Source organism: Saccostrea echinata, unplaced genomic scaffold (genome assembly GCF_033153115.1).
Source record: "Saccostrea echinata isolate AGI-Se365-2 ecotype Australia unplaced genomic scaffold, CSIRO_AGI_Sech_v1 ptg000029l, whole genome shotgun sequence".
Taxonomy (NCBI): Eukaryota; Metazoa; Mollusca; class Bivalvia; order Ostreida; family Ostreidae; genus Saccostrea; species Saccostrea echinata.
Genome location: NW_026889778.1, coordinates 28,685,804 through 28,700,737, shown reverse-complemented (window position 1 = coordinate 28,700,737; position 14,934 = coordinate 28,685,804). Strand labels below are relative to the sequence as shown.

Genomic DNA, 14,934 nt, shown 5'->3' with positions numbered 1-14,934 from the left:
GTCAAAGGTCTTTCAGGATAATCTGTTTTTGGTAATAAATGGGTATATTCTTCTTCTTCTTCTGCAGTCAAGGGTCTTTCAATGTAATCTCTCCCATCATTATCCTTTTCTGGACATAATTGATTATATTTTTTATGAGAAAGGATTTCCATAGTCCCATCCTCCTGTATTTGAATTGGTATACCTTTATCCACATCCTCCTCTCTCAGAACTCTCTTTCCAAATTGAATTTTACTCTTTTCTTGACTAGACGTGTTACCCATGATTAAGACAAATCAATAACTGATATATTTTTCATTTTACACCTTGTATTTATACCTTTTTTTTATATTTAGTATCATGGGGAAACCCCATTTTTTATCAAAAAAAAAACAAGAATAGATTTTTTTCAATTCTTTTAATGATAATAACAACAACAACAATTACAATACATTTTGATAGAAACATTGACAAGTTTGTCCATGACCCGTAGGTCTTTTATGATAAGTGTCTTTAAACCATTCAGCTACATAATGATCTCTTTGTAATGCTGTACTATGGTCAAAGGGGAATAACCACTCATCTGCGGTTTTTCTCTTCTTGTGTCTTTGATGTAAATAATACACGCAATATTGTCCACATACATCTGTATTCCAAGCTTGATATCGGTATGGATTATAAATCCATTGTTGAGCCTGACGATGGATAAAATCTTGAATTTCTTTTTGTAAGGGAGGAAATCCATAAGAGTCAAAATATTCGATGACTGGACTGGACAAATACAAACATACCCAATGTTCTCCAGGTTTATCTTGAGGATCCGTATTCACCACAATGGCTTTTTCTTGAGGTCTTAATTGATCCGGTAATAAATCTAAAGGGTACACACCACCAAAAGAACTCTTTAATTCTCTGGATAAGACTTCTTTTAACTGTCCTGTATCCATTAATAATCAATACTGACTTCTCTCTGTTTGTTGATTTCTAACAGATTATCGAATTCTGCATATACCACACAATTTAAGGTGTTCACCGTATTGTTCGTAAATTGGACTTCTACTTTCAGATTTCCGGTTTCTATGATGTGGAATTTATCCGATTGCGCTTCTTGATCTTTCGTGAAATCCCAGCCCCATAAAGTGTATCCGTTTTTATACTCTTCTAGGGTGATGTCCGGGGCCCAATCTTCTCCTAATTTTCCCAGTGCTTGATATAAACTCAGATAAGATCTCAGATATAAATCTTCATTGAAATTAGGTTCGAAACAACGAGTACTCATGGTCTCTCCGTTGATACTGACATCTAATTTCTTAATTCCCACGTTTTGAAAATGAAACGGATTTTTAGTTTTATCTCCGTTAAATGCCGCATTGTCCACAAAACCTAAAATGATGCGTTTAGGCATCTGGCCTTGAAACAGATGATCCGTGATTTTAGATTGTGTTCCTGTGAGTATGGTAAAGGTTTTCACTTCGACTCTTCTCAATGGATATTTAGCTCTGTGAGTGTTCAAACTTTGATTAATACCATTCATCATGACGGCCGTGGGTTTGACTTTTCTCACCCACAAGATCATGCTCAATATTTTGACTTTTCCCGTACTTCCATCTTTGATCATCATATAGAACTGAGGTTTAGCTCGATTAAATCTCAAACGGATATCTACTCCATTCGGTAGAAATCGGTCTTGTTGAAATAAATCCAGATGAAAACGATCGTACAAGGTTATTTTCTTACTATCTTTGATAGCCTGGTGACGTTTTCTAAATCCTTCGTTTTTAGAATTGGCCGGTAACTCTGGGAGGATAGGTTGGTTAATGGTCACAGTATCGGGACCACCATTTGCACCTGGGGTTACATCAAATGTCTTATTTTGAGCCACTCCAAGGTCTGCTACCCCTACTTCGTCCATGTGTCCTGCTGTATCTTTTTCCCACAGACTACAAGCTATCATCTGGGTCATTAAAGTTCTGGGTTTGTAAGAAAGTAATTTCTCCAGATAAGCTTTGTAAGGATAAGTATCGGTGCCAGGAGTCACTATTTTTCCATTGACACTGAGATCGATTTCCGTAAACAAAGAATGGAAGATATTATTCACCGGGGCGCAAGTACTACCAGCTCCAGTCAGATTAGTACCATCCTCTTTGGTAAATTTACACACTATTTGAACATACGTTTGAGATAAATCCAGATATTGATCTCCTTGTCCATTAATTTCAAATTCAATAGGAGCCGTATCCGAATCTAAAGTACTGGAAATGGGGTAATATTCTTCCCATTTGGAGTCTTCTAAAGCAATATTAGTCGGGGGGACTTGGAACAATTCTAAATTGTTCATCCCACACGCACAGGAATCTGGTTGCAACATGATGTCTGGATACTAGGATGGATTTTTCACAAATGAAGGTCAATTTCACTCGACTCCCCTATTTATAGTGTGTCAATCAAAGATATCTAAACCCCTTTTTCTCTTCTTAGGACCTCCTCGGGCTAACACAGGTGTCTTTTTTCTTCTTTTCTTACCTAGATTCAATCTCAGGGCGTGTACTCCGTGAGTTTTAACAGCATCTTTTAAAGATCTCTTATTTTCTAACACATCTAACCCCTTTCTAGCAGCAGCAGTCAAGGCATGTTTAGCTCCCGTTTTCAATAAATTTCTCACAACTCCTCTCCCTCTCTGCCGTCTTCTTCTTTTTCTTCTCCCTTTACCTTTTTGACCTTTCTTATTCATCTTTTTAAAAGCTAAACTTCCTCCTCTATTGAGAGCAAATAAGCCTGTATTTTTAACGGCATTGAGTCCATGAGTTAAAAGAGCATTTTTGATATTTTTCCTTTTTTTAATCACATCTGCTCCTACTTTAGCTCCGGCAATCAAGGCTTGATTACGACCCATTTTGACTAGATCTTTAAGAAATCCTCGACCTCTTTGTCGCCGCCGGCCTGAGCCTAATTGGACAGCTTCTTTTAAAGTCATCCCTATAGGTAAGTTCGGTACCATTCCCGAAAGAAAGTCTATAAAATTTCCTCCTCTTTGAGATTTTTTAAAACCCTGGGTTATTAGCTTATATGCGGGTCCAATCAACGGGGATGGAAGAAGATTTAGTAATGGAAGTCCAATAGGCTTAAGTCTAATGGCGTTAACCAATGCAGTGCCAATTTCATCTACACCGTGTCCTTTTTGACGTAATAAACCTTTATGATAGACAAACTGTCCGTGTCCTCTTTGTCTCAATAATCCAGGATGATACTGCATGTTTCTTGACTCGTGTCAGACTGACTTAAATGCACTCCAGGGACTCCTTTTATACCTCCCTGTCTTAAGGTTGAATACAATACAGACAGCATATCAGACAAGTCATCACTCCCAATAAGATGTAACAAAAAAGATGTACACTCATCTCAGTACACTTTTCTGAAATGAAGTTTCACGACTGATTTTCCATTTAAAAAAGGCATGGGAGTCCCTAAAGGAGTCATGATATGAATCTCAATGCTATCGAAATGTTTTTTACTCAGTTTCAAATATTCTGCTCTAACCGGTTCCCATTTTGCTTGTTTTTTATCTTCCAGATTGAGTGTACAAGGAACCACTCTTAATAATTTCAAGGCATTGGATCCTACCGTCTGGGGTTCAATTAAGTCACAATACACGTACATGGATTTCAGATTTTCATATAAATCTACGGTATTGTTCCCCATGTAACTCACGTTGATCCATTTGGTTTCTGTATCGTTCTGAAGCATCACTTTCTTACTTTCTATTCCTAGCTTATAAGCTAAAGCTGTGGGGAAACGAATGCATAAGGGATATTTTTAAGTTCTCTCCCGTTAAAGTGATACATCACTTTATCATATTTGTCATGATAGGTTAATTTCATCTCATTCTCTTTTTTAGAATCAACCTCTTTTTTAGAATCACCTAAAAACTTCCATAATTTTTTCAAACATCTTTCCAGTCCAAGACTGATTTCACTTGTTAAAGCCATGGGATGAATGTAAGGCCCCGGTCTAAAGTGAATTCGCTTAATTTCCATCTTCTGGTCTTTTGTTATGAGATTACCAAATTCAGTATGGGCCCAATCTAATAGTACAGGACATTCGCTTAATGGCATCGCATTTATGGTTTTCATTTTAAATCTGTCCCATTTAAACACATTAGGTTGTTGGACTTTTGAAGCATAAAACTGAGGAAGTAGGATGTCAAAATAAGCTTCCTCTTCTGTGATGTTTTTCAATGATATGGGATACATCAATTCTGTTAAAGCCACTTCCCATTGTCCATCTGTTAAATCGACTGTTTGTGGTAATAAAGTTTTAAATTGAGCCGTCGTATTACTCGGAAAAGATTGCATGGACCCATCACTGGGTAAAGTCATGTAAAAACTACTGCTCTCGGCCATGTGCAGTGAGATACTGAGACAAAATAACTTAGGGCCCTTCTATTTATAACAAATTTTGTTTTTTAAAATTTTATTGGACATATTATTACACTACTTCTTCTTCTTCTTCTTCTTCGGATCTGTAAGGAATCACGGTCTCAAAACACTGGCCCTCTTCGTTTTCCAAGCTATCTTTAATCTGGGAAAAAAGGAATACGACAATACAGGTACTCTGTAGGACAGTAATAGCTAGGAATCCTCAATCCATCTTTTTGCTGGTTCCAGAACAAATCACGAAGACAGTGTTCTATATTCCAACACCATTCACCTTCAGCCAGAACCACACGAGTCTGGAATTTACAACGACCTAGGATCAACCATTTGTACTGTTGACAATGATGGTATATTTTTACCCTCACCTTAGATCCTTTAGGATGCAAGAATTTCTGTCTTTTTTCTAACCACACATCTTGAGTCGATTTCCTGGATGATTTTCAAAATAATCTAGGATGGCTCCTATTTTAGTTTTCATCCACGGTCCCTGCATGTAAATACATCCAAATAAACTCTCACAATACCAACGATACTGCATATTTTTTTTTGCGTCTGACTTTGAGACTTGACTTTTTCAGAATGAATAATTTTGGGTCATACCTCTTTATATAACCTTATCCAATCTATTTTTAGTATCTCAAAAAAAAACCCAACAACATTTATTTATGATTTATTTCCTTCATATCTACATAAGGGACAAAGTCTGTAGCAAGTCTTGACAAAGTTCTCCACACATTTCCCACAGCAAGGATACTGTCGACATTGTTGACACTTCCATCTCCCCTCCGTATTTTCCTCCCAGCAGGTCAGGCATTTCTTTAAAGCTCTCTTTCTCATTACTTTGACCCATAAGGGTACCATATTCTCTGCCCCGTACTTCCATGTGAAATATTTCACGCACCAGTTACATCCACAGGTCTCCATAGAAGGGGGATCATCCACAAACCAGTGTGGAAAAGGCATTTCACAATGCTCGCAAATTCGATAAGTTCTGTGATGCCATCCGGGATAATCATACACGGTAAATGTACGCCATTGGTTCATTTTCCTATCACAGTAATGACAGTAATACTTTTCTACGTCAATCAAATAAATCAGTCTCCACGAAAAAATCATGATTGAGCGCGGTGTACTCAAAGCTAAGCTTTATATACCTTTTATTTATAGGGGGTGGTGTGCAAAAAAATGTGTTAGACCTACGTTTTTATTGAGATACTACTGTGTACGTTTTATTGACGTTATGCTGAGTCAGGCATAAGCAATACACACAAAAACTTGGCAGAGATTCAAATCACAGCTCGGTATGCATTGTGACGTCATGTGTCACAAAAAATGTTATAGTTGAAGAGAGAGAGAGAGAAATAAGACATTTTTTTTCTAGGTTTTTAATTCACAATAACATTAAAGTAACAAACATGGAATACTTTGACATAATTCTTTTTGAATAGGAAAAGTTCTCCTCATGTACAAATATTCTGTTTCACAAGCACAGTCCATGATGTCGTATCCTTCTTTGAGCACTTTATTTACATAATCTTTGATACAATCACGGATTTCTTCCATCCATTTCCCTTGAATCCAAGTCCTTGCTGGTCCCTCTGGTTTGTGAGCGAAAACGTATTTTACTTTCCATTTGAATTCCTGATACTGGGGTTGCCATGGCCCTAATATTACTTTTATAAGTTGTCCATATTCATGATCCGGTAATTTGATTCTCTTATACAGGTACACATCATTGACTCCTGTTTCTCCCGGATTCTTATCCATGCAATCTTGGATACATTCATCTTTATTTTTCATCCATTCTCCTTTTTTAGTGGAACCTGTATGTTCTTGCATTTTCCAACGATACTCTGAGCTTAAAAAATCCATGTTGTTCTATCCTCAGTCAGATCAGAAATGAATTTTTTTTTCCCCCATTTTATATATATACTCTGTGATGTATCTATTTTAAGACATTAACCCTGTGTATTGGTGGTCTTCTTAGGGGTATGATGCATCATCGTAGGACTAGGCATGATATAACCTACTGAAGAACTGACACATACCATCCAATATTCTCGATTAGGATCGTGTAAAGCTAACATGACCACACTGGTGATGATGAGAGATACACAGATAAATAATTGGGCGAAATAAACGATTTCTTCGCGAGGAATATTCTCTCCACAAAATTTCCAATGAGGCGTTATTTGATGAGATCCGTTTGGGAAATCCATGAATCAAAACTAGGGGGATATCCTTTCCACCGAACTTTGACTTCTTGAATGATTTTTTTCCCGACGCGTCGCTTTTTATACCCCAAGATTTCCTCCACTTCGTACACGTCGTCTTTTTTAATGATCTTTTGTAATTCTTTTTCGTAAAAAGTCCCTTCTAATTCCTCTCCGTTATAATCTTGCACTCTATACACGTAAGGATACCTTCCAGGAACTCTTTTAGAAATGGTAAACAGTTCTGTGGTCCAGTTAGGTAAATATCCTTTTTCAAATGTGCGCTTGGCTTTACTGATGCGGACCTGATCTCCTTCTTTAAACTAAGGTTTAAGAAATTGTTTTCGATTCGATGTCCCATATAAAGTTTTCCAGACTTTTAACACATTAGAAGCATTCACTTGAACTGGGGCTCTTTTGATACTCCGATGATAGGTATGATTGTAAGCATACACTAAATCCGGTAAAACTTCTAAATACCGTCTGGTTTTATGACGAGTAAAATAACGCCACAGGCGTGCTTTGAGTGTACGCTGAAATCGTTCCACGATACTGGCTTTAGTGTCCGTATTACGAGTAGTAAAAAAATGAATTGATTTAAAAGCTTGTAAGAATTCTCGATTGGTAAATTCTTTTCCTTGATCTGATTGAATGCGGACGGGACGTCGACCGTCTTGTTGAAAAATCTCTTGTAATCCTCGAATCATTTCTTTTCCTGTTTTCTGTTTTAAAGGCACTACCCAGGCATATTTAGATAAGACGTCAATGGCACATAATAAAAACGTATATCCATCATTATGTTTCTTTAAACTGGACACATCTGCTAAATCTAATTGCCATTGTTCATCTATATCGGTCACTCTAGTCTGTTGTCTCCGGAATTTTCTTTGAATGGGTTTATGTAAGGTATAAGTATCTTGCTCTTTTAACCATTCTCGAATCTTTTTCAGGGAAATTCCTAAAGGTTTGACCTGACGATACAAAGCTTGTATTCCTCCGTACCCTCTTTTAGGATCATAATAAATCTCTTTTAAAATATCTTCCACTTGTTTCTTTTTCATATTTTAGGCAATGAAAGCCAATTTTCGTCGATTTGTCCTAATTTCTTTTCTTCTTCCTTTTTAGCTTTAAAGGCTCTTATGTCTTCTTCGACTTGGGCTTTTAATTTCTTTCGAGCTAAAGGACTATATCTGGATCCTACCCTTGTCCCTACAGGGGTTGAAATGGGTTTTTTAATGACGGTTCCTCGATCTTCTATAGGTCTACTCACTGGAGTGTCAAAAAAGGAAGAAAATCCACTATCGTCTATTTCGTGACTTTTAGGAGTACTGATTTTTCCAGGTCTCTGCATGGCTTTTATAAGGTTTCCATTGCTCACGTATTCCAGAGGAGTACGCATTTCTTTTAAAGCTTGAGCAAATTGTTCTAATCCTGTAGGAACCGGATGAGTTTTACGAGAATAAGATCTCATACTATCAGCCATTAAATCCATAATGTTAGAATCGGGAATTTTTTGACCTCGATAACTAATTTCATCTTCTTTATTCCAAGTTAATACTTTAGGGTTTTTCTTTAAATGATTTAATAATAATCCAGCTTTTCTCTTCATGTTTTTATTCACTGTTTCAAGGATTTCATCGTCAATCTCAGCTGCTGGTAATGCTGCTGCTGCTGCTGGGGCTGGAGCTGCTGCTGCTGCTGCTGCGGCTGGAGCTGCTGCTGCTGGAATTTTCAGTTTAGAAATAGGTTCCTGTCTAGCTTGTTGTAAATAATTCCTATATCGATGAAGTTCCTGGCCATATAAAGCAACTTTTTCTTCTGGGGTTAAATCTTCACGTCTTGTAATCTCGTCCAATTCCTGACCTAAACTGATGGTGGATTGAAATTCCGGAGGTTTGGGTAATTTGGCCTTGAGATCATTTAATAAGACTTCGGGAACTAACACCATTTTACGACTCATATTTTTTTTTTCTTCTTCTTCTTGAGGACTTTATAGACGGATTGACCGGCATCCAACAATAAAGGTGCTGCTGAGATTAATAAGGGTAAAATGTTTCCTCCTTTTTGTTGAAGTAATAAAGCTCGTCGTTTCTGGACAGATTGAGGTTTGACCAGTCTCCTGAAGATGTATTTCTTAGGAGCTAGTTTTCGTTTATGAGCCGAACTAAGAGGTAACACTCCTTTTAATAGGTTGTACACGATCTCGCAGATTTTGAGAATACAATCTCCAGAACAATGTTTTAAAATACCCGTTTTTAATGGAGAGGAATAGTGAGGGTCAGATAACACTCTTAAAAGAGGCCAATGAGGTTTTAATCGTGTAGAACAGCATCTTTTCTTCTTTTTCTTAGCCATCCTGGGGTTAAAATGAGGACATGTCCCAGGTTTCTCCCCTTTTTATACTCTCAAGGAGGAGCATACATGTCGTGTTTGGCCTTCTCGTGTTTGTCTCTATTTTTCTGGGTGACGTAGAATTTGGAACAATATCGGCATTTATATCTCATTCCTTTAGGAAGTTGAGGTGTAGAAGCGGTCAGAGGTTGAAAGCGTGCTATTTTAGGAGTGTGAATGGGTACTTCAATTCTAGGAGTGTGAATGGGTACTTTAATTCTAGGAGAGGGAATTCCCACATTGACTTGAGGAAACATTTCTAAATCGGGAGCTCTTTGACTGCCTATGGGTCCCATAGGACGATCCATTCTCATTTCAGCTTGTTTTTTTAATAATTCCCCAATAGTTTTTTGTCTTTGTTCTTTATAATACTGATTGATTTCGTTTTTTAAACTTTCAGGCATGGCTTTTCGTTGAGCTGGAGTTTTGGGAGTCGTTTTTTTCTTTCTACCACCAGAGGCTTTTCTTTGAGCAGGTTTTCTCTTTTGAGGTTTTCTCTTAGGAGGTTTTCTCTTCTTTCTGGTCTTTTGAGCTGCTCCTCCTACTCGGACCATCCAATCTGGAAATACTCTTTGTTTCTTATTATTGACTCGCACTACCACACTTTTTAAACCACGAACACGTCGTTTTTTAGGTGCATTCCATTTAAATAAATGACGAATAATGACTCCGCCTAGAAATCCGGCTCCTCCGCGTTTTAAAATGGCATTTTTCCTGTCTTGATCACTCGCCGACTTATCGGCTATGATACTTAAATCTTGACGATGATTATTAATAAACTTTTGAGTCTGTTTATTGATAGGTAAGACCCCACGTATCAAATTTCGAGCTCCCATAGCAAACCAATTCAATAAAGCTTTACGCCCTAATTCGATTAAATGGGCTCGCTTGGCAGGATCTCGCTCCTGCTGTAAACGTCGTAACGTTTTCACTAATTTACTCTTGGCTGAGAGAGGTCGACCCATGATGACTGTATAATGATAAATGACAAGTTTAATGTTGGTACATTTTTATTTATACTCTTGTGGCATGTGTATAGTTAACAATTCAAACAATCGACTTCTCAATCTGTATTCGTCTGGGGTCTGTGGATTCAAGTCAACCAGGAGATACCCGTCAGGAACACTGGTGGCTTCCTGATAGGCCGACATCAAATGAGGTAAGGCTAACTGTCGACTCAAGACACTGATTTGAGATTTGTCTCTGGGATTTTTAAACAACACTAAATAATGAGCATTCAAACTAATGGTGCGATACTGTGGTGCCCGATCAAATAAATTCTGAGTGATGTAAATCACACTGGTATTCCGATGATGCGCTTTACGGGTAAACCAATCCACGATCGATTCGATGGCTCTTCCTCCCAACATGTCGTCAAAAATGAGTAAGTGAGGAATACTTAAATTGGCCACTAATTTCTCATCGTCTTCTGGAATATTTCGAATGAAGGAGACCTGATCTGTTAAAGAAGTATAAGCAGGTTGCCATTCTCGATAGCACCAGACAATTTTTTGTGGCATGGGGGTAATCCAATGTAAATTTTCCACTAATTTCTTAACAAATTCCGTTTTCCCCGATTTAGATGGTCCTGCTACCACCATGGTAAATTCGTGTTTTAATTGAAAAGACGGGAGTGTCTCGTCAGGTTGCATGATGATAAATGAAGAGAAAAATAGGGTTTCAATCCTTTTTATTAAACACAGAAATATACGTTGGGTTCTCTTCACATCGGATCGACAGATGGGACAATACCGGAAGGTGGGAGCACATAATGAACAGCAAACATACGTGTCCACAAGGGAGTAAAGCCATTTGTAATTCTCCCTCTAAACAAATGTGACATTTTCCTGTGGCCTGAATCTCTGTAGAGGTTTGGTTTAGTAGAAGTTTAATTTGAGGTGAAAGTTTGTATCCCAGCTGATCTAAAGAGATAATGAATACATTCATCACCCACTCACGTCCTTTATAGGTATTGATGTAAGGACAATTAGGGTTCCAATAAGCATGTTCTACATAAGGATCGTCCTCGGGATCCCAGTTGGTGAAATGCAAACCACAATGAAAACAAATGGTCTTATCACCCACTCCCCTGTAATAAAATCCGGCTTTGGCTAGGTTGGGTAATAATCTTTTTAAAAGCTCGGGCCATCCCTCTTTAAAGGTAGCTTCTCTCTTTAAGAGCAGAGCATAGTTAGGGTAAACAGGAGGCCCGTCTGGCTCCTTATTAACACTAGCCATGACTGAAGTGTTCAAATATGTTTGCCCCCTTTTTATAACCCCTTCATTTTTTAGGGGTTTTCCCCAATAATAATAACACATTTTTGAAATACAGTTTTTTAATAACCATAAGGTAAAGTATTATAATCATTCATTAATTGTCTCTTATCATAGACAATTCTATATTGTTTTTCTAAAGGTACTGTCTTGACTTCATGTTGACGAGTCCTCTGTATTTTGTAAGGATACGAGACTTGGATTTCATCCATTTCTTTCTTGAGCATTTTTTCTAATGTCTCTGGTGACACGATATTGGAAGCCCGATAATTAAGAGTCAATCCTTTTACTTTACACACGGAATTTCCCTTGGATGTGAGGTAAGCATAATTTTAAGGACCTCCTGACATGAACTTGATAATGTGGTCCCCGTCTAATTCATCGGTCCATTCTCCTAAACTGTGGCCAAGGGTAGGATTAAATTGTCCCTCCTTATGTTGGTATATGATACTGTCCGTATCGAAATAAAGGACCCGATTTCCTAAAGGTTGTAAAGTTTCGTAGAGGTGTAATCGGGCATGAGCGGTAGTGAAACAGGCCAGTACCACGTTTTCGAAGGGACACTCTTCTACGAATTCCTGTTTCTCTTGATAATTCACCAGCATCATGTCCGATTCGGGCTGCTCTTTATTTTCTAGCCCTTTGATGTCAATGGTCGAATCTTGTAAGAGTTGCTGTAATTCCTCTTCTTCGGTCAAGTATCGAGTTTTAGGTAATAACAGGCGTTGAGCGAATTTTCCCCACAGGTAATTTAAAAAGAGTTTGGCTATCGTTCTTCGCACCGGATTTTTTTCTATACTTAATAGGTCCATTCTAATGCCTTCTCCTTCTATTACTTTACGAATGTAATCTAGTTTTTGTTCCTCCGTCTGACAATCAGATGGGAATCCAGACGCTTCCTGTTTGATTTTTAAGAAGGTATCGATGTAAGATCTGAATAAATCTTGACTGCTTTCCGGAAATTGCCAAACCTCGTAAATCCGCTCTAAAGTATATCCCATGTCTAAGGCTTTATGTAATTCTGTAGTCACCCAAGTACCTGTAAGACTGCATTCCTGGTCTGTGTGTTGACATCGATGTTTAGAAGTAGAGTCCTGTCGTTCCGCACAGGTTCGACATAATGGAAATAGTAACTTGCCTCCAGTGCGATAAGGTAAAACGGGATGATAAAGGCCTCGGGGTGGTAAGACCCGACAGTGAATGAGGCCGAAATAAGTTCTCACGTCCTGGAATTGGTCTGTTATGATCTGAGGATGGCCCAAAGGAAAAGGTCTGTGTTTTAATACGTATGGGTATAAGGAACAGACGTCCACGTATCTCATGTCCCCCTCCTCACAATACAAGCGTGTAGCATTGGTCCGGCCTCCGTACAGGGCTTCTCGGGGGTTCAAAGGATCTGGAATGTCCAGGTCTCGTACATAATTCTGTAATGCCACCTCTCTTTGTACTTGTTGATCGAAATCGTGTTCCCAGATACTATGTACGGAGTACCCCATTTCCTCTAAGACCGTATTCCTCCTTAAAGTTTCCTCGTGTAATTCCTGGTAAGTAAATTGTGTCCGGTGAGGATGAGTTTCGGTCTGTAAATTGGGATAGCAAGTAGGGCATCCGTGCCAATAGCATCCGTAAAATTCGTAGATGGTACGAGTAGCTTCCTGGTATCCATCTACAGTATAACTTCCGATCTTGACTTCTCCTCCGTTTCTAGCATGTCGTATGTGAGATCCGTTCTGGTGACTCATCCAGGTTAGCCACCGACAGGCTTTGGAGGAATATTGACGTGCAGGCTGATACCCCATGTTGGGAATGATGGCAATGGTATCTTCGGGCATGAATCCTCGACGGTAAGCTAAATTGGCCGCACTGGCAAAAGTGATGGATTCCTGGAAGGGGTCTACATGGACCAAGGTCTTGAGAGTGGCTCGAAACTGAGCACAGCATCGTCGTAAAATATCGACGTCTGAAATACAATAGTCTAAAAATTCCTTCTGAAAATCAAATACTTTTCCGGCTTGTTGTTCCCCTAACAAAAAAAAATACTATAGTAAACTATAGTTAACTATAGTTTACTATAGTTAACTATAGTACCAAAGTAAAAACTTTGGAACTTTGATTTACTATAGTAAAAACTTTGGAACTTTGATTTACTATAGTTAAAACTTTGGAACTTTGATTTACTATAGTAAAAACTTTGGAACTTTGATTTACTATAGTTAAAACTTTGGAACTTTGATTTACTATAATGAAAACTTTGGAACTTTGATTTACTATAGTAAAAACTTTGGAACTTTGATTTACTATAGCGAAAACTTTGGAACTTTGATTAACTATAGTTAAAACTTTGAAACTTTGATTAAGTACGTAAAATCCTGTGGAATTATGTTTTTGATACCCATTCTTTACATTTTATATTTCAAGTTTAAGATTCATAAATGCTTTAGAGAACATTTTAAAACCCCGACCCCTCCCCTTAAAGAATAATGTACAAGATATGAATTTTAATGTAAAGGTTGTCGCTTGCGCCGATAAATAAGCAATATTTATTTCAATGTATTTAATCTTAATGTTATGCAGATGTAACGTAAGTCTTATTTATGGAGAAAAAATAATATATTGAAATAAAAATGTGTCATTTAGAATCAAAATATCTACTTCATCAACTTCAGTCAACATGTATTTTTTTTTAATTTATAAATGTAAAAATTGCATTTGAATTAACTACTTTGTATATTTAAATAAAGATGTACAACAAAAACCAGCCCCAACCAACCCCATATCCACCCCCTCCCCGAAAATGGCTGAATAATTAAAAAAAAAAAAATACATAACTTGTTAAACTAATGAAAAAAAAAACTTTGAAACTTTGATTAAGTATAGGGAAAACTTTAAAACTTTATTTAACTATAGTAAGAACTTTGGAACTTTGATTTACTATAGTGAAAACTTTGGAACTTTGATTTACTATGGTAAAAACTTTGGAACTTTGATTTACTATAGTAAAAACTTTGGAACTTTGATTTACTATAGTAAAAACTTTGGAACTTTGATTTACTATAGTAAAAACTTTGGAACTTTGATTTACTATAGTTAACTATAGTAAACTATAGTTAACTATAGTTTACTATAGTATTTTTTTGTTAGGGTCGTACCATTGGTAAAAAGCCTGTCGTCCACTTACAGACATGTCGTCCGGATTGTAGAATGCCGCTGGTGGATAAGGCCCCACATAATTCTGGTTCTGTTCTGTATTAAAAAAGTGAGGAAAATACCCTTTTTTCAGTTCCGTGAATCCGAAAGCAGAGGGCATTTTAGACAGAGCAAAAGGTAAAAAATTATACGAGTCGATGAATTTCAATCCGCAGATTTGCATGGATAAGATTTTACTGCCGTTCATGATGACTGTAGGCTTCATGCAGGCGGAATGCACCAGGTAATTTAAAATGAACTGTCCGTCATATCCTTTGAAATTGTGGGCAATGATGATGGCCTCGTCGTGTAATAAGGCGGAATTCTTATTTCCTGTGTCGGGCTGTAATAACCAGTCCATGAAGTGTTTTAAGGTATCTGGCCCTTTAAACACGTGTTGAGGGGGTCCCATGTGTCGACAGTGAGGACAGGGATCTTCTATGGGTAAGTGTCCGCAA

The 14,934-nt window shown here is 37.6% G+C and overlaps 2 protein-coding genes across 2 annotated transcripts; both read right to left on the bottom strand.

The window, feature by feature from the left end:
- Positions 1-925: 925 nt before the first annotated feature.
- LOC133195194 (uncharacterized protein F54H12.2-like) lies at positions 926-2,347 on the bottom strand. The gene has a single exon (XM_061331054.1). It carries the CDS (start codon positions 2,345-2,347, stop codon positions 926-928), a length of 1,422 nt encoding a protein of 473 aa, XP_061187038.1.
- Positions 2,348-10,696: 8,349 nt separating this feature from the next.
- LOC133195193 (baculoviral IAP repeat-containing protein 7-B-like) lies at positions 10,697-11,254 on the bottom strand. The gene has a single exon (XM_061331053.1). The coding sequence runs from the start codon at positions 11,252-11,254 to the stop codon at positions 10,697-10,699; it is 558 nt and encodes a 185-aa protein (XP_061187037.1).
- Between the last annotated feature and the right edge of the window lie 3,680 nt (positions 11,255-14,934).

Bases quoted from the DNA above. Each gene is read 5' to 3' on its own strand.
- LOC133195193 (XM_061331053.1), bottom strand. From the start codon at position 11,254: ATGGCTAGTGTTAATAAGGAGCCAGACGGGCCTCCTGTTTACCCTAAC.
- LOC133195194 (XM_061331054.1), bottom strand. From the start codon at position 2,347: ATGTTGCAACCAGATTCCTGTGCGTGTGGGATGAACAATTTAGAATTG.